Genomic DNA, 26,686 nt, shown 5'->3' with positions numbered 1-26,686 from the left:
TGGGGTGCCCGCCTAAGCAGCCCCTTGTAAGTTCCCGGTGCTCCACCCTCCTCAGACCCAGGCCCCTGGAGGTAAACAGAGGAGATGAATGGAAGGCGCGCGGTGAAGAAAAGAGAAAGGAAGTGGAGTGCGGCGGGGGTCAAGGCAGAGAGCATGTGGCCGGGACCCCACACTTCTGAGGACGGAAGGAGAGGGTGACCTGGGATGTTCTGCCCTCCCCGCTCCATCTCCCTTCCCAGGGGGTGCTTTCCGATCCGGCCACGGCCACAGCCCCAGCGGCGGGGTGAGGGAGGGCCGAGGGTGGTGCCGAGCCGAGGGCAATGAATAATTGAAGCGGAGAGGAGGAGGAGGAAGAGGAGAAAAGGGAAGAGGAGGAGGAGGCGGGAGCCACCCGCATAGGGTCCTCCTCACTCCGCACCCCACCCCCTCCGCCTCCCGGAAGTCGCTCCCCGCCTCCTGCTCCGCCAACATGGCCGCGAAGTCTGATGGAGCGGCGGCCGCAGCCGGCCCGGGGCCGGAGGGGGCGGCCGGGGGGGCCCGGGGCAGCGCGGGCGGGCGCGGGGAAGCGGCGGCCGCGGCCGGGGTCCCCGGGGCGAGCGGGCCGGGCGGCGCGGGGCCGCGCTACGAGCTGCGGGACTGCTGCTGGGTGCTGTGCGCGCTGCTCGTGTTCTTCTCCGACGGCGCCACGGACCTGTGGCTGGCGGCCTCCTACTACCTGCAGGGTCAGCGGACCTACTTCGGCCTCACGCTGCTCTTCGTGCTGCTGCCCTCGCTCGTGGTGCAGCTGCTCAGCTTCCGCTGGTTCGTTTACGACTACACGGAGCCCGCGGGCGCCCCGGGACCCGCCGTCAGCACCAAGGACAGCGCGGCCGGCGGGGCCGCCGTCAGCACCAAGGACAGCGCGGTCGCCTTCCGGACCAAAGGAGGCAGCCGGGAGCTGCCCCGGCCCGCGCCCGCCTCGGCCGGCGCCTACCGCCGCCGCTGCTGCCGCCTCTGCATCTGGCTGCTGCAGACCCTCGTCCACCTCCTGCAGCTCGGCCAGGTCTGGAGGTAGGAGAAGCGCAGGTGGCGGGAACTGACTCCGAGGAGGGTGGGGGTGGGGAGGGGCTGCCTCCCGACCCAGCCCTCCTCTGGCCTCTCCAGGTCCCCCTCGTGTCCGGACCTCCGCTCCGCCCCGCCCCACCCTAATGCAGCTCCGATTTCTTCTCTGCCAGCTCCTCCCTGACCTCTGCCCTCAAACGCTGACCAGCCCCAGTGCCGTCCTCTCATTTGGTCATGGAGGGACCAGGGGAGGGAGCAAGGAGGGAGAGGAGGAGGTGGGGAGGGGGTGACTCAGGACCCTGGGCCGAGGAGGTTGAGTGTGAGGCTTAGAACAGAGCCCCAGGGCTCCCTCCAGCCCTGACCCACGCCTTCCTTCCTGCTTCCCTGCCAGCCGAGCCTGGCTTTAGGGAGGATCTCCGAAGTCCCTCCCTGCTCTAAAAGAGCCTCAGTTCAGACTTGCAATCCATTTCCAACCTCCCAGGAGAAACATGAGATTTGAGGAGGCTAAGTGAATATCCCGCCCAAACTTTACAGACTTTTGGGAAAGGGTGTGCTGGGCCCGACTGAGAAGCTGTCTGGCTCCTGTTTCTTAGGTCCCCACCCCCACCCCATGTCCACCTCCCGCCACCACCCCAGCAGGGCCAGGGGGGTTGGGGATCTTGAATCTGAGTTTAGATGGCCACTAACTGTCCTCTAATCCCAGGACAATAAGACAAAACCAAGGCTTTGTATAAGCAGCCTCCTTCCAGGGTCCTTCCTGGGTCAGGACTGGGGTGCCTGCTGAGTGGAGCGGAGCAGAGCGGAGCTAACTAGGGTAGCCAGGGGGGGTTCAGGACCTAGGGTTCCCCTTGAGTCCAGCTTGCTCTGGTAACTTAGACTGCGCTGAGCACAGACAGGAGGAACTTCTGACTCTGTGGTTTCAAGCAAAACCCCTATTCCCGCCAAGGCACAGCCCCCTCACCTGTGAGATGTGGGGAGATTCCTCCTCCTCGTCTCATTGGCTTGCTGTCATATCTGTGTTGCCTGGTGGGGTCGTCAGGTGAGAGAGGGTCTGGGTGAAGGCCCTGCAGACTGCACCGTGTGTTAAGGCTGTAGTAGATGGCTTTGATTATCGCAGAGGCAGGGAAAGCAGGGAAGAAGTCAGAGTCACGGGAGAGAGGTAAAGGGCTCTGACTGCTGATCTTATATTTACTCCGCTACTTGTTAACACATTCCACCTCACTCAGAAGATTGAGTTCTAGTCTGAGGATTGCAAACAGGACACCCGGGGTTTGTCCCAGCTGCTCACTTGCTGTGTCACCCTTGTCGTGTTGCCAAATGTCTCTATTCCTTGGTTTCCCTATCTGTGCTTTGCCTGGATTGATGTGTGTTTTCCATTTAGCTGCCCTGGGGGAAAAGGGGGAGTGAAGTTGTATCCACACAAGGTGGTGTTATTATTATCAGCTTGACACATAAAAAATATTCATGTCGACATCCAGGAACTAATCTGCATTTGTCATTCTGTGCCTGAGTGGACAGATGGTGAAAGATATTTTTAGATTCTGAAATGGTAACTTCCTATTCTTGGTAGCCAAACCTTCATCCCCTTTCCTCCAGCCTAAAGTGGGCCAGCTGCCCCTCGACTCACTGATTACCTCAACACCCCCTCCACCCCTTGTTCAGAATCTGCTTGCAAGAAACTGATACTTCTCTCTTGAGCATAAGATGAATTTCCCTCAAATAGGGCAAAAAGTGACTATGGAGTGTGGAGTGGGGCCTCAGGGGAATGGCTGGGGCTAGCTGAGGGTCCATTGAGCTCCATAGTTTCTTAGGTAAAGGGCTATCTGTTTCCACTCCCCAACATGTAAAGTAAAGGGGTTGAGGTGGCAAACTAATGGCCCTTGGAAGTATTTTGTTTGGCTCGTATAGTATTTCAGAAATCCAGAAGTCCTACTTTCTCTTGGAAAAATAAAAAAGAATCGAGCAGTACCTGGCTTGTAACAATTTAGACAGGGCATGTGGGCTCCAATTTGTCCAGCTCCATCCCCTTTGACCACATACGCACCATTTCACTTATGCTTTAAGGGGCATAAGAGCCCTCTTATACAGGTCTCTAATAAGTATTTTATAAAGCACTCACTTTGTGCCAAGCCTGTGGTCTGCCTTTTTACCTGTTTCATCTCCTGTATCCCACCTAAGAAACCTCTGGTGTGGTTGTATTGTCATGTCCACTTAACAGATGAGGGAATAGAGGCTCAGAGAGGGTGCATCCTTGCCCAAGGTCACACAGCGAAGGGAGTAGGAGAGCTGGGACTCAAGACTCTCTGCCTTCAAAGCCCAAGTTCAGTTTATCTACCCTGTGCTTCTGCCACTAATGTGTCCCCCAAGCTCAGAGAATTATGAGTCTGAGGTCCCGAGATTCCAGGATGATAGAAAGTCAAGGCTTCTGCTGCACTGATAAGAATGGGGGGGGGGCAGGAGTTGGACCATGCGGGAAGGATGAGGAGACAGTGGATACCATGAGGCAGGTACTGCAGGGGGGCGGGGCATCCGGAGACCTGTGTCTCCCTCCGGATTTGTAACTGACTTGCTAGGTGACCTTGGGCGAGGCTCTTCCTGCATCTGGGCCTCAGTTTCCCTGTATGTCAAGTGAGAATATTAGATCTGATGACCTTAAGAGCCTCCCCTTTTCTGTAATTCTGACTGTGGGTCTAGTTACCAGCGCTGAACCCTCTGGGCCCTTGTCCCAAAAACTTTAGCTTCTAAAATGGCTGAAGGTCTGGCGAAATGGAGGAAAATCCAGACAAGGTATAGAGAAGCCAGCAGGGCTAGCATTCCTCGAAATTAAGCCTGTTGGCACAACATGTCTGCTTAGCACATGAAGTGTTCCCACAGTGAACCGCCCGGTTCAGCAGGACTTGGTGCAGATGTTCTGAGTGGTGGAACCTGGGGAAGTAAAGGAGGAGAAGTGTGTCTGACCCTCCGGGATCAAAGCTGGGAAACTGGCCAGATTCACCTCCCGATCTCACGCCCCCAATGCTGAATTAAATAGTTTGACTCACAAAGAAATCTTTCAACTCCCCACACTTGTACAATGCTGGATCAAAAGCTGAGAGGCTTTGAGGAGCCTGGTAACACAGACCTGTGTCAGTATGTGGGCTCCAGTGAAGATGATGGCATCAGGAGGTGAGCAGTGTCCCAGAGGAGAGCTGCCACCTAGCTCCAGCCGACGGTGGCAATGAGAAATTGTGGATGGGGTGTTTCAATTCTTGGTTTCTCAAGAGAAATGGAAAATTGGGATTTTTTTTTGTGTGTGAATTCTTCCAATTTTAAACTCCTAATTAAGATTTTTTTAAAAATAGTGTCACTCAGAGGAAACACATTTGTGACCTCTGGTCTAGCTCTTCCAACTTGATAAGGTCCTCTCTTGTTCTGTTCCCAGACAACCCTGCAGAGTGAGTGTTGTTGGCATTATTATTTTAAACACAAAGTGGAACTCCGAGGAGGGAGTTGAGGGGAAGGAATTCATGGACACCACACACCCTCTGTCCTAGCTGGCCCCACGTGATGAGCTCCAGGAACAAGATCTCTTTTTACCCTGAAACTGTCCCTCTGTGAGCAATTGATATACCCATTTTCCAGGCAAAAAAAAGTGAGCCTCAGAAAAGTCAAGTAACAAGTAACAAAGTGGGGAGAGGTGAGGTGTCAACCCAGTGTTGCCCAACTCCCAAGCCCAAGCTTTGTCCCTGGCACCATGGCCCCCGCTGCATGGGGGTGGGGTCCCAGAACAATGGCTGTGTACAGGGACAGATCGAACCCCCAAGAGAACAGCACACAGGTCCTGTGGTGGGTGGGACATGAAGCTGGCTGTGGGCTGGACCCCAACCTGTGTTTTCATCCCTCCCTGCACCCCCACTCTAACCCTCTGAGCAGTTAAGCCACTCAGGGCTGTTAAGCCAATTAAAGTCCTAAACCTGACTCCTTTGACCCTGTGGCAGCAGAGCCGTGAGCCAGGAATCCTGCTTTCCCTAATCTTGAATTCACTGGGCTCCAGCTTTGCCCAGATAAGCATGGCTTGCTAAGCTAATTAGTGGGAGCCGATCTGGCATGGGATTCCTCCCAGGCTGTCAGGACCTGGGGACCCCGGAATGAGGAGGGAGGGAGGCAGACTGGGTGTGAAGGCCCTCCGTCTAAACCCCCCTCTATGTCTAGGCCTGAGCACTGCTCCCTCGGCCTCCTCATGAGCCTCACACTCAAGAGAAATCCTGAAATGAGTTTCACACCTCCTTGGTGTGAAAGGCAGCCTCTGCGTCTCCTCTCTGGGAAGCCATATTCTTAGAATAATGGTTAAGAATACGGACTCAGAATTCAGATGTCCTCAGTTCAAATCCCAGTGCTGTCACTTCCTGTCTGTGACCTTGGTAAGGCCTATAAGCTCTGTGCCTGAGTTTCACCCCTTGCAAATCAGAGACCATCATGGTATTCCTCTTGGGTTGCTGTGAGGTTTAATGAGATGTGTGCCCAGTGTAGCACAGGCCCGGGCCCCATTGTTCACTGTTCAGAGCTGTTGGCAGCGATCAGTGCCATCAGCCTGGGCTTTGTTCCCTGCTGGAGGAGGTGTGTTCACTGAGCAGGTGGCCAGGGACGGGCAGGAGGGCAAGAGGGCCTTGAAGACTCCCGAATCCATGAGGGCACGGCAGCTGTTCGTGTAATCTGCAATCACTCATTCAGTAAATATTTATAGAGCACCTGCTGTATACCGAGCACTGAGTTCCGCTCTGGGAATAGAGGAGTGAACCAGACAATGTTCCTGTTCTCATGGAACTCAATAGTCTCATGGGGGCAACAATATGAATAAAATATAGTCGATATTATGTTGTGTGGGGTGCAAAAAAAACCAAACAAACTTTCCTCCTACCTTCTTCTAAGTTCTTCCAGCTGAGCTAATAATCAAATTTCAGAGACAGATGAACAGGAGAAAATGTCTCAAGTTTATTACAGATGTGCCTGCAGGCGTCCCGTGAGATAGGAGACGTGAAGACACATCCTGGACAAAGGAGGAGGGAGGCAGGGGTCTGGGGTTTCCGAAGGGAAGACAGGCAATTCACGAAGACAGCACATGGTAACAAGTCCTTGCTGGGCCACCCGGAAGCAATGGGACACAGAGGGAACCTAGGGAACAGGTCTGTGCGTGGACTGTCCCAGTCTGCAACAACTTAGTTCATTTGTGCTGAGGTGAATTCCCTTCCTACAACAGATTCTTCTCTCTGAACCCTTGTAGGCAGGTAAAGGGGACGGGGCACTCAAAGTTTCTTTCTGGGGCTTTTGTTTCTTAATAACCAGCTCAAAATCAATATCCCAAAAGGCATATTTTGGGGAACAAAACTTTGGTCACATTCAGCACACACAATATAAAAACATTATGGGTCGGTGTCCAGAGCAGGAAGTGCTATGAGAAAATTCTAAGTGGAACAGGGCAGGCTGCAGAGACCCAGGGAAGAGGTGCGGGCAGGCTTCTGGGAGGCGGCGGCATGTGGGCAGAGGGCTGGACAGGCAGGCTTCTGGGAGGCGGCGGCATGTGGGCAGAGGGCTGGACGGGCAGGCTTCTGGGAGGCGGCGGCATGTGGGCAGAGGGCTGGACGGGCAGGCTTCTGGGAGGCGGCGGCATGTGGGCAGAGGGCTGGACGGGCAGGCTTCTGGGAGGCGGCGGCATGTGGGCAGAGGGCTGGACGGGGTGAGGGCTGGCTGCATGGAAGTCTCTGGAAGGATCTTCCAGGGGAAGGAAAGAAGAGGAGTGAGGAGAAGGCCCCTGTGGCAGAAGCAGAGAGTGGAGGAGAGCGTGGAGTGCGGTGGACTTGCTGGCTGGGCGGGGTCACCAAGGGCCTCCTAGGCCGCGGGGAGGACTTGCGCCTTCACTCTGCGTGAAGCGGAGAGTCCACGAGGACACGAGCAGGGGAGGCGGGCGGGGGACTCGATCTAACATTTCACCACGTGCCCTCTGGCTGCTGGACGGGAAACGGACTGGAGGGCGGCCAGGGCGAGCCTGGAGACCCGTGAGGAAACTTCTCGATGGTCCAGCTGCGAGATGATGGGAGCTGGGCCGGTTGCAGTAGCAGCGGGCGGGTCTGTTTCAGGCAGCTCGGGCCCGAGGTCTTCCCTCCCCTGGTCAGCTTCCCCCCTGGGGCTAAAGGTTCATGGTCAAGAACCCCCGCTCTGGAATGGGCCATATTCTGTGTTGCCCCTTTCTGTGATTTGGGGGGAATGGTATAATATGTGTACCTTGATTTTCTCATCTGGGAAATGGACATTCTAATGGTAGTACCTATCACATGTGGCTTGGGGGAGTCGTAAACTAAATTTTATAGCGTTTAGCACAGCGTCTGGAATACAGGAAGTGCTCAACTCTGATTAGCCATTACTGTTTGTATTATTATTTATAAAATGGGACAGGGTTGGACTCCATAGTGGTTTTCGAATTGTCTGGCTCAACCCTCGCGCCATCATTTCAACCTGAGCATCTTCGAGTTCCTCCTTTTTGATAGGTTACCTAAGACTTTGTTCGGCCCGCGCTGGCGCACGCCTGCTGCCCCTGGACTCGGCGACTCCCCGCAGGTTTCCTCCTGCTCCCACTAAGCGGGTTGTGGCAATCCGCTCCGCCCACCTCCCCCGAGACCCCTCTCCCGGCCCATCTGCAGCAACAGGCCATTAGAGCGGCTCCTGACAGACACAGTGGCGGCAGTGAGGCCCAGCGTCCCCTGTTTGATCTATGAAGACCACACCGGAGAAGCCTTTGGGGGAGGAGGGACGGCTGCCAGGAAATGGCTTTGAACCCAAAGCTAGGGCGAGGACCCCCAGGGAGAGGAAGGAGGATGGGGTGGGATCTACTCTGGTCTCTCCATTCTCTGCCCTGCCTTTGTTAGGGCCGAGGAATCCCTCCCCTGGGAAGTCCGCTCAGCCTGCAGCTCCCCCCTTCACCCACCCTGTCCCCCTCCACCGGTGGCCAGAAGGGTAGAGCCCAGGTCTGACCATGTCACTTTGAAGCCAGAGGGCCCGCACTGGCTCCTTCTGCCCCTCAAGCCAGTCTAAATGCTCTAGGCTGGCAGCAGGCCCTGATCCTCCTGCTCTTTCCCTCTCCTTATTGCTCCAGCCCCACTCCCTCAAACTGAGCCACACACTCCATCCTTCACAGCCCTGAGCACTGCCTGCCGCCCTTCTGTCCTCCTCCCCTGCCCGTGAGATTCTGCCTGTCCTTCAAGGCCACGCTCCAATGCCGCCTCTTCTGAGAAGCTTTCCCCAAGCAAACCCAACATGCGCCTGTGATCAGGCAAAAGTTGGTGCTGTTGTTGTTTTTCATCTAAAATGGGAATTGCTTGGTTGTTTTCTTTGTTTGTAAAAGAGCAGCACCCTTTTGTTGAAAGCTCAGGCAGCACAGAAAAGATCTGAAGAAGACTCCCCTCCGCTCATGATCTCCGGGGGTGGAGAGGTGAAGTCAGAGGAGGGTGCTACCTCCTCCTTAGGTCTTGTATGGCTTGAAGATTTTTTTTTTTTTTTTGTATTTTTCTGAAGCTGGGAATGGGGAGGCAGTCAGACAGACTCCCGCATGCGCCCGACCGGGATCCACCCGGCACGCCCACCTGGGGGCGATGCTCTGCCCATCCCGGGCATCGCTCTGTCACGACCAGAGCCACTCTAGCGCCTGGGGCAGAGGCCAAGGAGCCATCCCCAGCGCCTGGGCTATCCTTTGCTCCAATGGAGCCTCGGCTGCAGGAGGGGAAGAGAGAGACAGAGAGGAAGGAGAGGGGGAGGGGTGGAGAAGCAGATGGGCGCTTCTCCTATGTACCCTGGCCAGGAATCGAACCCGGGACTCCTGCACGCCAGGCTGACGCTCTACCACTGAGCCAGCCGGCCAGGGCCTGGCTTGAAGATTTTATTCTGGTTTTTAATTAACCAAGAAATACATGCACACATCCAATTGTTATTAAAAAGCCAGATATTACTGAAAATTATAGCTACCATTTATAGAGACTCCGATTAGATCCTTCTTCTGCACAATCCCGTTGGGTAGAGAATGTGGGGAAGAACAGAGACTGTGGAGCCCAAACTCTAGTTCTGCCACGGATGAGCTATCTGACCCTGAGCAAGTCACTTACCCTCTGTTTCCTCCTCTGTGAAATGGGATCATGACATCCCTGTACCAGTGGCCATTTGAAGGCTTATTGAATTACTATGTGGAACGTGCCTTCCACATCTGCAGTGTGGGCCAATAATGCTAACACGCATTGAGTTAGTGGCACAGAGAGGTTAACTGCCTCGTAGTTAGTGAGTAGCAAAGCTAGGATTTGAAGCCCCGTGTGTAACCACCAAGCAATACAGCCTTCCAGTAGTTGAGTGTGTTAATCGTGTATTGCTATGGAAAGAAGAAGAAAAATCAGAAAGATGATTAATCAAATTTTTAACTTTGATTTCAATATAAAGGACCCACTGTTAACATTCTGGCTTCTTCCTCTTCTCAGACCCCCTCCCCCCGACACAGTGACTCATTCCTCCTCAGCCCCACAGTCTCGGTCATCTTCTGTTGTGATCATCTGCCCCACCTGCCTGGTTTTCCTACCAGAGCCCAAGCCTCTGGGGAACTGAGGCTTTATCCTGTCTCCTCTCTGTCCCCCTTGGTGATTGGCGCAGTGCAGACCTTCTGTTGCTGTTGGTGGCCTTGCACCCGGCTGGCTCTGGCAAGGTCCGCAGCAGGCTCTTAGAACTTGAAGTCTGTGGAAGCAAGGCTTTGCGTCTGCGGCTGATGGAGGGGGAGCTCAGGCAGGGTGCGAGCCCTTTGCCTTTGCGGACAGGCACTGACGTCTGTCTGCCAGGCCTGCACCCACAGCCTTCCACACTGTCACAGACAAATGCCAGCGAAGGGCAACGCATTTGTACCTGTATATGATGTGAAGGGAACAACCCCGAGCTGAGTTTTCAGGAGGCAGTTCTGGCTTAAGAGATGGAGGAAATAAAATTCCTCGTATGCAGTAAGTGCTGAATAAGTGTTCATGTGAACTGTTCAGAATCTTGAGCAAAGCACACTTCACTGGCTGCGGTTCAGTTACCCTGTCTGTAAAGTCCAGGAGGGGGCTTGATCCTGGATGAGTTTTCCCAGGACTCAGACAAGAGAGCAGGGAAGCTGAAGGCTGGGGCCCTGGGGCAGCTCGTGGCTCCAGGACTTCCTAGCTGTGTGACCCTGGGCAAGTCGCTTCACCAGCCTCATCTATGAAATGGGGAGGATAGCATCCACCTCTTAAGGTTCTTGTAAAAATATTGGGAGAAACCCTGGCCAGGCTGCTCAGTTGGTTGGAGCGACATCCCAATGCACCAAGGTTGTGGGTTTGGTCCTCGGTTGGGGCACATGCAGGGATCAACCAATAATTGTGTGGATGGGTGGAACAACAGATCACTGTTTCGCTCCCTCTGTTTTTCTCTCTCTCCCTTCCTTTCTTTCTCTCTAAAAAAGCCCTCAATAAATAAAAGTTAAAATAATATAAATGCATGGGGCTTGTCGCATCGTATAGGCTCAGAAAATGTTAACTACTGTCACTATTATTATTGGCTCAAGTTGCAGCCCATCCTACTTGCTTAGTAACAAGGTGGGGGGCGAGAGAAGGGAATCGGGGGTCCTGATGCTCATGAACTCTTCCCCACTGACCCCCCCACCTCAAGGAAGGTGACTTGTTCAGTGGCTCCAGAGATGGTGTGAGGACAGATGACAAGCCAAGGTTAAAGGGAGGCGGAATCCATTTGAATAGGAGCAAGAAGACCCTGACAGTCAAGCTGCCCAGAAATGGCGGGCAGTTCCCAAGGGCAAGAGCCCCACATCACAGAGGCGGGCAGACAGAAGCGGCTGACTTTGGCAAGGAAGCTGTCGCTGGTCTCTGGGGGGTGGGCCTGGGGCATAAACTAGAGGATCTCTAAAGCCCTTTACAGGTTTAAGAGTCTGTGGATCTCACCTGGGGGCTTTATGATGCTTGACAGCCCGGCCACAGGTTGCAAATCAGTCGCAAACGGGCAGATCCAGCCCGAGAATGTGTTTGCATGGCCCACGCAGTAGATTTTCCCCTGCTGTGTAATGAGACGTTTTATTATGGAAACAAATTAAATATATAAAAGTAGAGAGAACAGGATAATGACGCCCCCATGTACCACCCCCCAGCCAACCTTGCTTTATCCAGGCCAGCACCAGCCACTAGAACTTTCCACAGTAATGGAGATGCTCTATTTGCACTGCCCGATACAGTAGCCCCTAGCCACCCTGACTGTCGAGCAACCGAAATGTGCCTGGCGTGCCGGAGGGACTATAATGTAACTGATGTCAAGTTAAGTATGTGGATGTGGCTCGTGTCGGGCACAGAGGTGTTGGAGAGCCTCAGTCTAGTAGTTCTTTTCTTTCCGTGTTATTTTGAAGCACATCTCAGACATCCTATCATTGCGTCTATAAATATTTCAGTGTGTCTCTAAAGAGACAGACTTTTTAAAAATATAACTAATATTGTGATCACACCTAAAAAAGGAATGATAATTTCTTTTAAAATTTATATGATATTTTTAAAAATCAGTTGCCAGCCTTCCCACATTGGGGTGATGTTTTTGCATATTTATCCTCATTTCCAAGCTATTCTTTTTTTTTTAAAGATTTTTTTTTTATTTATTCATTATAGAGAGGAGAGAGAGAGAGAGAGAGAGAGAGAGAGAGAGAGAGAACTGGGGGAGGAGCAGGAAGTATCAACTCCCATATGTGCCTTGACCAGGCAAGCCCAGGGTTTTGAACCGGCAACCTCAGCGTTTCCAGGTTGACGCTTTATCCACTGCGCTATCACAGGTCAGGCCTCCAAGCTATTCTTGAGAAATGAAAATTCCAGCCACACTTGGCTCTCACGCTCCCAGGGCCGCGGCCAGCTGCTTTAACCAGGGCTGCCCTCAGTCTTTCCCTGAGTCCTTCATGATGATGTCAGCTGGGCCCCTCTCTCATCTACGATCTCTTGCCCAGACCAGGGACAGAGAGGAGGGGTGCTTTCTCCCTGCCTTGATTGATTCTCCAAGTCCCCTCAGGTGACCAAAGCCACCAGGAGAGTAGAATCCAACCCTCACTCCTCTGGCTGGCTCCTGATGTCCCAACTCTGCACGGGATATCAGGAAGAGAGAAAGAGGGGGACGAAGAGTCTTGTGCTAGAGTCTGAGGCCCTGGGTTTAGTCTCTGCTGTGCACCCATTTCAAAGATGGGGAAAGTGAGGCCAGAGAGGGCAGGAGATTGAGCCGCCATCACACAGTGAAAGAGAAGAGGTGGGAACCTGGTCCCAAAGGCTTTCCGAGAGAGGTACTGCCTGCTTAGCTGTTCAGCAAAAAAGAGGAGCACCAGCCAGGTGCTGCCGGCGGTGGGTGGGACGGGACAGGGTCTCAGCTTTTGACTGAGGCTAAAATTAGTGGCTGGAAAGTATTTGGCCTCAGCCCAGCGAGGAAAGAGGTGCTATGGCTCCCCAGGGGCTGCTAAGGAGGAGAGAGACGGCCTAGCTCCCAGCCGCACACAAAACGGGAGCCGGGCGTGTAAAATCACATTCTCTGCTGGCATTTATGACTCATTTGGCTGCCAACCCCGGGAATGTCCTATTTAGAATTCACGCAGGAGCGCTGGGCATCGAGGGGTGGGCAGACAGGGAGGAGGCCGCAGGGCCGTTCCGCACAGGAGCTCCCTGGGCCACAGGGCAGGTAAGGTAGGGTGTCTTTTTCTAGAGAACCCACAGGCAGCATCTGGGTCCCCGGGGCCAGGCTCAGCTTGATTTACCCTCTGATCAAATGGGGAGTCAACCAGCCTGATTTCAGGTGCAACTTGGACGCTTCTGGCTGTTGACTGTGGGCAAGTGACTTCTCCAAATCCTTGCTCAGTGTCACTGGAGTTCACCGCCTCCGGTCGGGGCCATCCTCACCTCCCACCTGGTGACTGGCCTTCCCATCTTACACCCTCACCTCCTCCCAGTCTGCTCCCCACAGCTGGAGTGCTCTCTCTGAAATGCAGGGTCCCATCTAACCCTACCTCTCCCTTGTCTAAACCCTCCCTGGGGCTCCCAGCACTCTAAGACAAAGACCACATCCTTCACCACAGCCCACCTCATCTCTTGCTTTCTAACAGCCATATTTTAACCACTTACTGCTTCCTCCCCACTCAGGACCTTTGCCCATGTTGTTCCTCTGCCAGAAACTTCCTTCCCTCCTGACTTCACCTGGTTTAGCTCCCGCGCCTGCTTCAGATCATGGCCACCTCCTTCAGAAAGCCTTCCCTGACTGCCACGCCTTTCCCACGCTGAGCCAGGCCTTCTCCGGTAGCCCTGTTGTGCTCAGTGCTGGAGCAAGGAGCCTGTTTACAGTAGGTCTGGAACCCATGGAATGTGTTTGTGGTTCCGTGTCTCCATGATGAGTTAATTCATGTCCAGTTTCCCCACAGACAACAACCAGATGGGGTGGGTCTGTCTAGTCCAGGGGTCGTCAACCTTTCTATACCTACCGCCCACTTTTGTATCACTGTTAGTAGTAAAATTTTCTACTGTTCCACAGTCAGGGTGATTTATAAAGTAGGAAAGTAACTTTACTTTATAAAATTTATAAAGCAGAGTTACAGCAAGTTAAAGCATATAATAATAATTACTTACCAAGTACTTGATGTCGGATTTTCGCTAAGTTTAGCAGAATAAATCTTTATAAAACAACTTACTAGCCTGATCAGGTGGTGGTGCAGTGGATAGAGCATCGGACTGGGATGCTGAGGACCCAAGTTTGAGACCCCAAGGTCGCCGGCTCATCTGGCTTGAGCAAAAAGCTCACCAGCTTGGACCCAAGGTCACTGGCTCGAGCAAGGGCTTACTCGGTCTGCTGAAGGCCTATGGTCAAGGCACATATGAGAAAGCAATCAATGAACAACTAAGGTGTTGTAATGAAAACTGATGATTGATGCTTCTCATCTCTCTCTGTTCCTGTCTGTCTGTCCCTATCTATCCTTCTCTCTGACTCTCTCTCTCTGTCCCTGTAAAAAAAAAAAACAACAACACAACTTACTATAGTTAAATCTATCTTTTTATTTATACTTCGGTTGCTCCGCTATCACCCACCATGAAAGCTGGAACGCCCACTAGTGGGCAGTAGGGGCCAGGTTGACTACCACTGTCTAGTTCATCATTGTGTCCACCAGCATTGTAGCCCCACTCCTGTGCATTGTGGGTGTGCAGAAATGCTGGGTGAATCCATGTCAGATGAATCTCTTTTCTGAGACTCAGTTTCCTCATCTGGAAAATGGGGATCATGCCCACGAAACCTTACGGGCTGCAATGAGGATTTTAGCAAAGTATATGCAAAAGGTCTTTGATGAGGGGCAGTTATTTTCAGGGGGAGGACAAAGACCCCAAAGAAGACACTTCCCTGTGAACTTGCCCCGAAAGTACTTCCCTGACCTCTCCCCTCTGGACAGACTCAGCGAGCACCAGGGAAAGCCAGCCCGGGGGTGGGCCTCGCTCCACCAGAAACTGCACCGGGACCTGGGAGGCCTCCTTTCCCTGCTGGGGCCCCGAGGTCCGAAAGGCCTCCCAGCATTTCACATATACCACCCCTTTCTTTCCATTTCTTTTTTAATTTATTTGAGAGAGAGAAAGAGAGATAAATATTGAGTTGTGGTTCCACTTATTTATGCATCCACTGGTTGGCTCTTGAATGTGCCCCGGCGGGGATCTGACCTGCAACCCTGGCGGGTCAGGAGGACGCTCTCACCAACTGAGCTACCCGGCCAGGGCTCTATCACCACTTCCTGGTTTCACAGCTACTCCGTCGGGGGGGCATTGAGCTGAGGGGTTCAGAGAGGGAAGCAGCTGGCCCAGGGCTGCACAGACAGCGGGTGGGTCCAGAGCCTGAGCTGGGTCTCCCTGACTCCCAAGCCTTGGTGGTTTCCCCCTGCACTTGTCTACCTGTACTTGGGGAGCTTATAAAGCAGAGCTGGTAAAGCACGTTCCCACCTTCTCCCACCCATTCAGGAAACACAGGTACATTGAACATCAACTATGTGCCTGGCAGAGGGACACAGCAGAGAACAGGAGAGCCATGGTCCCTACACCGCTGGAGAAACCAGACGATCTCTGTAAGCAAGCACCTTAGGTCGTTTCAGGGTGTGATACGTGTCGTTACCCGGTTTCCCCGAAAATAAGACAGCGTCTTATATTAATTTTTGCTCCTAAGGACGTGCTAGGTCTTATTTTCAGGGGAGGCCTTATATTTCTAAGCTTGAAAAAAATTGCAATAGGTCTCATTTTCAGGGGATGTCTTATTTTCGGGAAAACAGGGTATTAAGAAAGGCAAACAGAATAACATGAAAGTGGCCAGAGGGGTGAGTAGAGTGCTTTGGAAGGAGATCCAGGGGGGCCTCTTGGAGGAGGTGACACTGAGTTGAGCTGGAAAGAATAAGAATTTGTCAGAGGTTAGTGGAGCCCTTTCTAAGCAGAGGACCCGAGGCTGGAATGAGCTTGGGGCCTTCAGGAAGCAGCAAGACCATTGCAGCTGGAGAGGCATACGGTCGGGAGGGCGGAGGGAGAGGGGTCCTGGAGGTGCACACAGGCTAGATGGCACTGGGCCTCAGAGGTCCCGGTAAGCTTTTATTCTGAGATGTGGGCAGCGGCATGCCCTGGTCTAAGATTCTGTCGGGTCCCCCAGGCTGCCGTGTGACGAGTAAGTTCCAAGAGGGCAGGGATGGACGGAAGGACACCAGCTGGGGTGGACGGAGGCTGCCGCCGCTTGAGGCTGGCTGGCTTGAACCCACGTGGTGACATCGGGTGGAGGAAGTGCTTGTACTCAGGACACGGATGTTGAGCCTTAACGTTATCAGAGTTGGTGGGGTGGGAAGACGGGCTGATGGGAACTCCTCGGGGCAGGCAAGAATCGGGCTCCCCGGGCCCATTCTGTAGAGGAGGACTGGGGCTCACAGCAGGGTTGGACATCCCCAGAGTGTCCAGTGACAGACGCGAGCCTGAGTCTCCTGACTGTCCAGTCACTGGTCACCTCCCCTGCTGTTTCCTCTAAGCCCACGGAACCCCAAGCAGAGCTGTCAGGTCTGTCTCCGTCTGACACGCGTCCTCCTGGGCGGTGGCACTATGCGGACTGGAGACCTCCATGCGCCTGAAGCGCCCTCTCTGGGGCAGGGGCCGTGGAGACCCATGTCTCAGTCCCAGGCGTGGCACTAACCTGCTGTGTAACCTCCCACAAGCCCCGTCTCTTTCTGGGTCTCAGTTTCTTCAGCTGTTCCGTGCGGGTACTAATAGCACCCACCTCAAAGATTTGCTGTGGGGAATGGACGATAGGTATAAAAAGGCTTAGCATAGCCTGTCACTCAGTTGACTTTCTGTAAATATGAGCTATTAACATTATTATTAACACCTGCACACTGTTCCCCGACAGACCCGCAGAGCAGTAGCTGGCGGCTGGGGTGGGTGTCCTGCTCCTTCCCATCAGCCCCCTGTTCCCCGCTCCGCCCTGCTCGTTGCCAGAGGTCTGCCGGCCTGGCCCCTGGCGGAGACCAGGACCTGGTGAGGCGGGGTGGAGTGGGGGCTCCTGGACGGAGCAGGCACGGGGGCGCCTCTGGGAGCTGCTGTGTGTTGGGCCCAGAGTGTGAGGGGGAGTGGAGAGGGGCGAGAACACACACTCAGAAACACGGAGCCCGACAGATGGAGGAGCTGGGATGTGAGAGACGCAGGCAGACAGAGAGGGACCTGGAATTGGGGCGAGGGGGAGCAGGCCGGGGACAGCCGGGAAGCGGGGCTCGCTGAGCCGTGAGCTGAGCAGCGGACCAGCAGATGGACCCAGCAGCCGGGAGACAGACAGACAAACCAACAGGCAGGCCCAGTATCCATGAGACAGACTGAAAGACTGAAAAGGTGACTGGTGTCCAAGAGGACAGACAGGCTATCCTGACATCCAGGCAACAGACAGACTGATGTCCATGGCCTCTATGGACAGACAGACAGGCTGACACATAATCCCAAGTCAGGGGACTAACAAACGGACATAATATCTAAGGGACAACGTGACCCGTAATCCAAGGTACAGCCCAGCGGACTGACTCAGGGTCCCAGGGAAAGCCTGGCAGACAGACACATGGATCAGCTGACTGACAATAACTGAGGAACAGATACATAGGCTGTCCCTGCATTCAGGGCCAAACACGCCAGGCCGATCTGAGCCACGGACAGAAGAGACATAGCTGAGGACCTGAGGGCAGACAGGGGACAGGTTCAGCCGGACACAGGTCTGCCCATTTGCACAGGGACAAAGGTCAGGGCCAGAAACTCTGACCTAGTCCCAGACACTCGGGGCAACCCAGGAACACGGAACAGGTGGGAGAAAGAATGACCCAGACGCTGGGCCCTGTAGCGTCCTGGTTTCTCAGGGAGGTGAATCTCCTCGTCCCTCCCATCAGAGAGGAGCCCTCAGCCCTAGGCGGTGCTGGGAGGTGCCCTGGGTCAGGAGGGCAGCCGCGTCTGGGAGGAGAAAACAGGCTCTGCCCACTTCTTGCCCCAGCCGCCGGCTCACAGAGGCAGTGGGGTTCCGAAGTGACAGCCTCCCGGGCCCCTGAGGGGAGCACCCCACACCCGAACTGCTGGCTTCTCTCCTTTCCTCTGTAGACGGGGTCTAATTGGCCCCCAGCCGCACCTTCAGCAACACACCCACTCTGTTTCCTCCCAGACGTGCTGCTTCTCTGAGCTGCAGGGAGGTGGCGGGTTAGGTCCAAAACCAACCTCTGAGCACCTGTTTCCTCGCCTGGAAAATGGGGGCGCGGTGGGGGTGAAGCTGCCTGTCAGAGCCTGGCTCCCGCTGGCCCCGGGCAGTTATTTATTTATTTATTATATTTTTCTGAAGTGAGAAGCAGGGAGGCAGACAGACAGACTCCCACATGTGCCCAACCGGGATCCACCCGCCATGCCCACCAGGGGGTGATGCTCTGCCCATCTGGACCGTTGGTCTGCTGCAATCGGAGCCATTCTAGGCTCCTCTCAGGCGGAGGCCGTGGAGCCATCCTTAGCACCTGGGCCAACTTTGCTCCAATGGAGCCTTGGCTGTGGGAGGGGAAGAGAGAGATAGAGAGGAAGGAGAGGGGAGAAGGGTGGAGAGGCAGATTTGAGCTTCAACTGTGTGCCCTGGCCGGGAATTGAACCCGGGACTTCCATACGCCGGCTGATGCTCTGCCGCTGAGCCAACCGGCCACGGCCTGGCCCTAGGCAGTTGAAGGCTGGGAGCTGTCAAAGTTGGCTAGACCCAGCCAGGCTGAGGACCGTCAGCAAAAGCTTCCTGGAGGAGAAAGGACAGAAACGGGTCAGTGAGGGCAGGCATCACCTGCCAGGTGTCCTGGCCCGATGCAAACTCAGACAGAGAAGTCCGGGGCCCAAGGTCGGGAGGGAGATGCATGCCAACACTCCCCTTGACTCATTCATCACACGGTCATCAAGTGCCTGTGCTCATGTAGGACAGAGTGGTGACTAAGACAGAGAGGGTCCCTCCCCTCATGGGGCCATGGGGATCAAATAAAAAATAAATGTATAGGCCCTGGCCGGTTGGCTCAGTGGTAGAGCGTCGGCCTGGCATGCAGAAGTCCCGGGTTCAATTCCCGGCCAGGGCACACAGGAGAAGCGCCCATCTGCTTCTCCACCCCTCCCCCTCTCCTTCCTCTCTGTCTCTCTCTTCCCCTCCCGCAGCCGAGGCTCCATTGGAGCAAAGATGGCCCGGGCGCTGGGGATGGCTCCTTGGCCTCTGCCCCAGGCGCTAGAGTGGCTCTGGTCGCAACAGAGCGATGCCCCGGAGGGGCAGAGCATCGCCCCCTGGTGAGCAGAGCGTCGCCCCCTGGTGGGCGTGCCGGGTGGATCCCGGTCGGGCGCATGCCGGAGTCTATCTGACTGTCTCTCCCCGTTTCCAGCTTCAGAAAAATACAAAAAAAATAAAAATAAAAATAAATGTATAAGTGAGTAAAGGGGTTGTTTTCTAGTATATGTTAAGAAAACGAGAGGGCCCCGGGCTAGACTAGAATGATTCATGAGAGCAGAGGGCCTGACATGGAGGCCGCGGTGTGTGTGTGTATGTGTGTGTGTGTGTGTGAGAGAGAGAGAGAGAGAGAGAGAGAGAGAGGCACCTGGGCGGCCTCTCTGTGCAGGTGACGCAATGTCGGCTGAGGAGCTGGCCACACGCAGGAGGACCCGGGGAAGGGAAGTCCCAGGCAGAGCGGGCGGCAAGTGCAAGGGCCCTGAGGCTGAGGCCGGTCTGGCTGAGTCTGAGGAGCTGGGGGTGGGGGCAGATCTGTAGCACTGAGAGCAGACGCAGCAGCCGTCTGCGAGGAGAGGCACAGGCAGAGCCGGGCAGTTCAGGGCCTGTGAGCCACGGGGCGGAGCTGGGGTTTTGTTCCCAGTGTGATGGGTGGCCCCTGGAAGCTTTTGAGAAGGTTTCTGACAGGTTTTCAAGATACACTGCTGGTTGCCATGGGGTTGTAGGGCGCCCACTGAAAAGGCTAAAGCACAGTGGCCTGGACCAGGGTGGTGGCAGTTGAGAGAAAGGAGGTTGGGGATGCGTTTGGGGGTGAGAGGAGGCACTCCTCCGAGGCTGGACTCTTTCCCTGAGATGGAGCCTCCCTCTCTGGGGGGGGGGGGGGGTGGCAGCCCCGTTCGTGGTAAAGATTAATTTCTTCCAACTTTTTTCCAAAGAGAGTGCAATAGGGTTGGCTTCCTGGAGGAGGTTTTAAGAGAGGTTGCTTGGTGAAGGAGGAGCCAGAGGCTTCTGTCTAGCATATACTTCCCCGCCCCCTCATGTGCACAGCACTCTGCATTTATAGATGCTCACAACAAGGAGGAAAATGAGGCCCAGAGACACAGAGAGGCTACCCAAAGTCACACAGCATGCAGGGCAGCAAGCCCACAAACTCAGAATTTGCCATCTTGCCTGTCTGATCCTCCCCACAGGAGCTGTGATGTCGGCAGGAGGGCGAGTGCTGGCCCGTTCTTAGAGAAAGGGAAATTGAGGTTCAGGGAAATTAGAACGCATGTTTTAAGACCTTTGTGGGCCCCGTATCTATCACATATATTAAAATGCAGCCATATCAAACATCCAATATAAATTATATATAACCAAATTGCAGATAAAAGCCAAATTGCAAGTTGACTGGCTGATACCATGTTCTGTTTTGCAGACATTTAATTAAACATTTATTAATTTTGATTCTGCCATTTTTCCCTGTGTTTCAGAGCCAGTGTTTTCCCCCCAGGCCTCAAGCATTTTCCTAGGCCCATAAAAACCCCGCAGGCCCTTGGCAGTAAGCGGGCAGTGTGGCTGGCAAGGACAGCCGCAGAGGGCGGTTCTGTTGCCAAAGCGGGCCACATGTGCTGAGCCCCAGGCCCCTCCGTCCCCAGGCTGCGACGTGGTCTTCCTGCACTCCGCGCTGGCCCCGCAGTTCGGGGCCTCAGAGGTCTTCTTCCTTCCCCTTCCTGCTCCGGCCCATGCTGGTCCTGGGCTGGGTGCGCCCTTTGTCCGTGCTGAGCTGGGGTGCGGGGCTTTGGTAGCTGGCAGGAGTGGGCGGAGAGGTGGGCAGGCAGCCTGTCAGGTGCTGACGGGAGCCGGCTGGGCTGGGGCCTCCCTCATGCTGACCGGGGCCAGGAAACAGATGGTCTTCCAGCCTGAGAGAAACTTCCAGGGTGTCGCCCTCCCCCAGCTCTCCAGGCCCCTCCACGTTGGACCAGCTGGTCTCTCCTTCCTCGTCAAAGCCAGAGTCGTGGGAATGGGGAAGGTAATTGGGGGAGGGGGGGTGAGAGGAGGAGGCTGGGCAGGGGAGTCGGTGTGCTGGGCTCTTAGAAGCTTCCCTCCTGCCCCCCCCCCCCACCTCTGGCCGTCTCCAGGTCTGTCCTCCGCCCCTGCTCTGTGCCTGGCCTTGGCTCAGCCCTGTCACTGCAGGCCTGGACCCAACCCCAGCCTCTCCTGGCTTTCCTCCAAGCCGGCCTCCAGAGCAAGCTTTCTAAGCCACTGAGCTTATCACATCACCCTTGATTCTGGGATAGAATTCAAATTTGGAATAAAATATGAACTCTTCAGTCCAGAATTTGATGCCTTCACAGTTCCAGTTCCCTTATGCCCCTGTCCATGAAACCTTCTCCTCCAGGTCAGCAAACCACTGGCCACTCCCCTTAAAGGCAACGGTCTCTCATGCCTCTATGTCTTTCCTCAACTGGTTCTTCCACCTGGAATGCCCCTGCACCTCCTGTGTGCCTTCAGACACCTACCTGTGCTTTAAAACTGAGACCAAATGTCTCCTCTTCCAAGAAGTCTCCCCTGACCCCACCCCCACCTGCCCTAGCCAAAGTTACCCATCTCTTCTCTGGATTCCACAGCATCTTAGAGCATCTATTTTAGCTCTTATCTTTTCTCTCTCCCCTGGGGGTAGGAGACACTTAAGGGCATAGGACATGGTGCATAGCTAGCGGTCACAATATACTTGCTCTGTGAATGAATGATTCTGGCTGCAGGGATCCTTATTCGGAAGGTAGGTAGAGGCCCAGAGAATGAATGATACAGGGAGACAAATTTCTGCTTTTCAGAGAAACACAATCTGTCTGGGGCTGCTCAGAAGCAGAAAGCCCTGCGTCCGCTTCTGTGATAGGAGGTGGGGACTCCCTGCCATGCAAGTGTGTGAGCGGAGAGTGTAAATGCACGGGGCTGGGCATTGCTAACGGGACGTCAGCACTGGGTGGGAGACTGAGGGGCCAGCCACAGGGAGGAGAGCCCTAAATGGGATGTTTCCAGCCACATTTTCAGGGAAAAGTTTGGGTCCCAGAACATTAGCTCCTAAGGGATCTCCAAAGTCATCAAACTCTTCCCTCTTGTTGGCAGATGGGGAAATTGAGGCCCAGAGAGGGCCACACCATCCCTAAGACCAGAAGACTCACTGGAAAATCTCTGGGTCTATCAGTTGATCCCAAATTCCAGGGAGCGTTGTGGCTCCTCCCTGGGCTGGGAACACGCAGTGGAATACCGTTGGCCTCCAGACAGCGTTCTGAAAGATGCCAGCACTTCCTATCTGGGAATCCCTGGCTCCCCAGTTTCTGACTCAGGCAGTAGGGTCACTGAGTCTGTTGGGATGTTCTCTCCTGGCTTCTGAGGAGATCACTCTCTAGAGGAGACCTGTCCGGTTTCCGCAGGGGGCATGTCTGCCCCACGGATCAGAGAAGCGAGGGACTGGGGCCAGCGTGTGTGACTGGTTGGTCAAAGTGCCATGGCAGAGGGAGGAAATCAGACCCGGAGATCTGTGTGGACAGGCCCCTTGTCACCCGATGGGCGCTGCACTTCATAGTTGCAAAGTGTCTTCTCATCCTCTTCCTCACAGCCACTTTGGGGGGGATCAACGAGGGTGTAGAGAGGGTCTTCTTGCTCAAGGGGTACACAGCAGATGAACTTGGGACTTCAGGGTCCCTTCTGCGCTCCGTGCTGGGCTTCCAGAGTTCCATGCAGTTCAACAAGCTTTCAGTCATTCCCGCAGTCGTTCACTCAGCCGAGACACAGGTCGAGCATCTATTGTGTGCTTAGAACGGAAGATACAGCAGCGAGCAGGCCGACCTAATCCTCCCTACAGAGTTCAGTCTGGGGGAGATGGATGCATACGCAGGCAGGCACAACCCACTGTGAACAGTGCTGGGTCGGAGGGCAGCCTGCCAGAGACCCCTGCTCCAGGTGGAGAGTGGACACGGACAAAGCCACGTGCATACGCTGAGCCTTGGGGATGAAATAAGTTATTCAGGGCGGGGGGCTGGCGTGCGGCAGGGGGAGGGGGCAGGGTGTCCCGGGCAGACAGAATAGCAGTTGCAAAAGCCCGGGGTAGGGGTGGGGGACATTGTGAGCTGGAATCTGTGATGTGTGTGGAGTGGTTGGAGCCATGAAGGTTGTTGGGAGAGGGACAGGAGAAGGGCAAGGTCTCAAATGCCCGGGGACCTCTAAGCAGCTTTCCCGTGCCCTGTGGGGAGAACCGGGCACCCAGAGGTGGGACTAGAAACAGGCCAGGAAGCTGCTGGTGGCAACAGAATGGGGCTGGGGGTGGGGGCTGGCACCCGGAACTGCTCCTGTGTGGGCAAACTCTTTATGGCATACAGGGAGAGGCAGAGTGGCTTAGTGGTTAGAGCGTGAGGCTGCCTGGGTGTGGATGCTGGTTCCTGTGCTTCCTAGTTATGTGACCTTGGACAAATGACATGTGTCTCTGGGTCTCAGATTTCTCATCTATTAAATGGGGGAGACAATGGGGCTATTGGGAGTTCAGGGCACTCGAGGGTGGCAGGCACCCTGTGAAGAAAGCAGACCCCAGTGTGCCTGAACAAGGATGATGAGGATGCCACATTAAGCCCTTACTTTGTGTCACTGCTTAAAGCGACAGAGCCCATTGGGAGCTTCCCAACCACAGCCCCCGGAAGTGGTCCTTTCAAACTGCCCGTCTTAGGAGTTGTGATAATAGGCTCAGCGCCCGGGTAGACGACTAGCCCAGGGCTGCACACGTCCGCGCTTGCCCTCTGTGCTGGCTGGGCGGCGCGGGTTGAGTCGGGGGCGGGTGCCTGAGCGCCGCGTCCCTCCGGCAGGTACCTGCGCACCGTGTACCTGGGGCTGCAGAGCCGCTGGCGCGGGGAGCGGCTCCGGCGCCACTTCTACTGGCGGATGCTGTTCGAGAGCGCCGACGTGAGCATGCTGCGGCTGCTGGAGACCTTCCTGCGCAGCGCGCCGCAGCTCGTGCTGCAGCTCAGCCTGCTGGTGCACCGCGGCGGCCGTCCGGACCTGCTGCCCGGTGAGCCCCACCCCGCCCCGCCCTCCCGGCTCCCGCTCCGGGCTCGGAGGATGCCCTGCGCATCCCGGCCTCGCCAACCTGGGCTCACTCATCTCCGGTAGTCAGTATTCTAACTGCCTAGTGTCAACTCGCCCTGCTTCAGGCCCCCTGAGGATGACCTGTGCACCCCCTCGACCCTCCCCTCACTGTCAAGGTGTCGCAGGCCCTGGCCTTTCTGCTCCCGCCATCCTCCAGGCCTCTGGAGACCCCCATGTCCCCTCCAGTGGCGCACTTACCCGGCGTTAGGAGATACTCTTGGCCTCCTCTCAGAGCCCCTGGGTGGCTCCCCATTCTCCCTTCCCCGTCGTCAGGGCAGACCAGACTCCATTTCTGCTAAGGACAGAGAGGCCCTGGACCCCATCGCCACACCTCAGGCCCGCCCCTGCCCCCTTCATTCTCCAGACAGTGTCCCCTGGGGACCCCCTGCCTCAAAGACCTGCCCAGTCACCATCGGTTTCCACCTCTCACTGCCCGCCAGCCCCGTGGGGACCCCTCCCAGGCCTAGCGTGGGTCCTATGTACTCACCCCACATTGCCCCTTCCGCATCTCCAAGACGAGGCAGACCTCTTCCACGGTAGAGAAAGGCCATAGCTCCTCTCTCTCTGGGGCTCCCCCCGCTCCTCCCAGCCAGGCCATCGCCACCTCTCAGGGCCCCCTGGACGCCTCTGGCCCAGGAGACTGAGCCCCCATCAAAACTCTTGCCAACCTAGATTTTCGTCCCATCCCCTCAGCCGGGCTAGCTAGGATATCCCCCTTCACACCCTGCTGTCATCCTGGTGACCTAGAGCTTCTAACAGTCCCCTCCTGGTCCTCCATGCCCTCATTGTGACCCCCCCATTCTTTACCTCCTTTTCCACTCCCAGAGTCCTAGACCCTGAGTTCCCTTCTTCTTGCCAAGCCCCTCAACCCGGACAGTCCCAGAGTAGAGGCCTGGGCCGGGCCCCTGTGAAGACCCACCCACCAGCCGTCCCTCTCCCTTTGTGCCCCACCCCTGCAGAAGTACCCAGCTCCACCCTCACCTCTCACCACTCCTGAAGACCACCTACGACGACCCTCCCCTCACTCCTCTTCGGAACCCAGCTCCTGACCCGGAACCCTCCCCTCTCCCCAGACCCCAACCCAGACCCAACCCTAACCCAGCCCACCCCGCCCCCGCCCTGTCTCCGCAGCCCTCTCCACTTCTGCCTCCCTCGTGTCCCTGGCCTGGACGCTGGCCTCCTACCAGAAGGTGCTGCGGGACTCACGAGATGACAAGCGGCCCCTGTCCTACAAGGGCGCGGTGGCCCAGGTGCTGTGGCACCTGTTCACCATCGCGGCCCGTGGCCTGGCCTTCGCGCTCTTCGCCAGCGTCTACAAGCTCTACTTCGGCATCTTCATCGTGGCCCACTGGTGCGTCATGACCTTCTGGGTCATCCAGGGCGAGACGGACTTCTGCATGTCCAAGTGGGAGGAGATCATCTACAACATGGTGGTGGGCATCATCTACATCTTCTGCTGGTTCAACGTCAAGGAGGGCCGCAGCCGCCGCCGCATGAGCCTCTACTACGGCATCGTGCTGCTGGAGAACGCGGCGCTCACCGGCTGCTGGTACGCCGGCCGCGGCTTCTCCCCCGACCCGCACTCGCTCCTCCTGGTCTGCGTGGTGGCCTCCAGCTTCGCGCTGGGCATCTTCTTCATGTGCGTCTACTACTGCCTGCTGCACCCCAACGGACCCATGCTGGGTCCCCAGGCGCCTGGCTGCATCTGCCCCGAAGCCCCGGAGCCCTGTGGCCTGCCGGCCGACGCTGTCACAAGCCCTCCAAGGTCCCTGCCAAGGACTACAGGCGCCGAGCGGGACGGGGCCTCCCTGGGGGGCGAGCGTGCCGGGACCCCCACCCTGCCCGTCTTCCAGGTGCGGCCGGGCGTGCCTCCCACACCAGTGGCCCGTGCCCTGCGGACAGAGGCGCCTGTCATTCGGATTGACTTGCCTCGGAAGAAGTACCCCGCGTGGGACGCTCACTTCATTGACCGCCGGCTCCGGAAGACCATCCTGGCCCTGGAGTACTCCTCCCCCGTCACGCCGCGGGTGCAGTACCGGAGCGTGGGGGCCTCCCAGGAGCTGCTGGAGTATGAGACCACAGTGTAGGCCACAGCTCCCCCCCAAAGGGATGGGCTTGGCTGACCCCACCTCGACCACAGGGTTGAGCCCGGGATTGCAGGGCCACCAGGCTAAGGTTTCGGGTCTGTTTGTCCGAAGGGAGAGCGGCTCCACCACTGGGTTGTTTCAGGGGAGGGCGCAGCCTGTGGGGCTTCCAGCTCGCGGCCCTGTTCTCCACCCTGTGGCCCATTTTCTAACCCCCCCGCCCCTAACCCGGGCCCAGGGAACTAACTGGTGCTACACTCCTCGTGAGCTGCCCCCTTTCATGAAGGTCTCCAGACCGCCTCTGGTGCTGGGGGCCCACCCTCTCCCTGCCTGCAGGTGCCCACGTGTCAGCCCTGGTGGACCCTCAGAGAAGAGGCACTGTTAGAGTCCCTGATGGAGGCCCTGTGCTCCTGAGGGGGTGCGGGCGGTGGGCTGCCCCTGTGGCGGGGGTCTCTGAGGACAAAGGAGGCCGTGAGAGATGTGGGGTAGAGGTGGGCACGTCTGGTGGACAGGGGGCGCAGTCCCCACGGGGCCAGGGCCTGGAGCCTGGGCCAGAGAAATGGAAGGAGAGAGTTAGGGCGGGCAGACGTGCGAGGGCTGGGTTAGGAGGAAGGCCCCCAAGACGTCTGAGGGGCTCAGGCCGGCTG

The 26,686-nt window shown here is 56.1% G+C and overlaps 1 protein-coding gene across 1 annotated transcript; it reads left to right on the top strand.

Moving 5' to 3' along the window:
* Positions 1-469: 469 nt before the first annotated feature.
* XKR7 (XK related 7) lies at positions 470-26,408 on the top strand. The gene is made up of 3 exons (XM_066235677.1): positions 470-1,050; positions 23,676-23,878; positions 25,087-26,408. The coding sequence occupies exons 1-3, from the start codon at positions 470-472 to the stop codon at positions 26,040-26,042; spliced, it is 1,740 nt and encodes a 579-aa protein (XP_066091774.1). The 3' UTR covers positions 26,043-26,408.
* The last annotated feature ends 278 nt before the right edge of the window (positions 26,409-26,686 follow it).

This window comes from Saccopteryx bilineata, chromosome 6 (genome assembly GCF_036850765.1).
Source record: "Saccopteryx bilineata isolate mSacBil1 chromosome 6, mSacBil1_pri_phased_curated, whole genome shotgun sequence".
Taxonomy (NCBI): Eukaryota; Metazoa; Chordata; class Mammalia; order Chiroptera; family Emballonuridae; genus Saccopteryx; species Saccopteryx bilineata.
This window is presented reverse-complemented; position numbering and strand designations above follow the sequence as displayed.

Coding starts and splice junctions, on each gene's coding strand:
- XKR7 (XM_066235677.1), top strand. CDS start 470: ATGGCCGCGAAGTCTGATGGAGCGGCGGCCGCAGCCGGCCCGGGGCCG. Junction 1,051..23,675: donor CAGCTCGGCCAGGTCTGGAG/GTAGGAGAAGCG, acceptor TCCCTCCGGCAG/GTACCTGCGCACCGTGTACC. Junction 23,879..25,086: donor CCGTCCGGACCTGCTGCCCG/GTGAGCCCCACC, acceptor CTGTCTCCGCAG/CCCTCTCCACTTCTGCCTCC.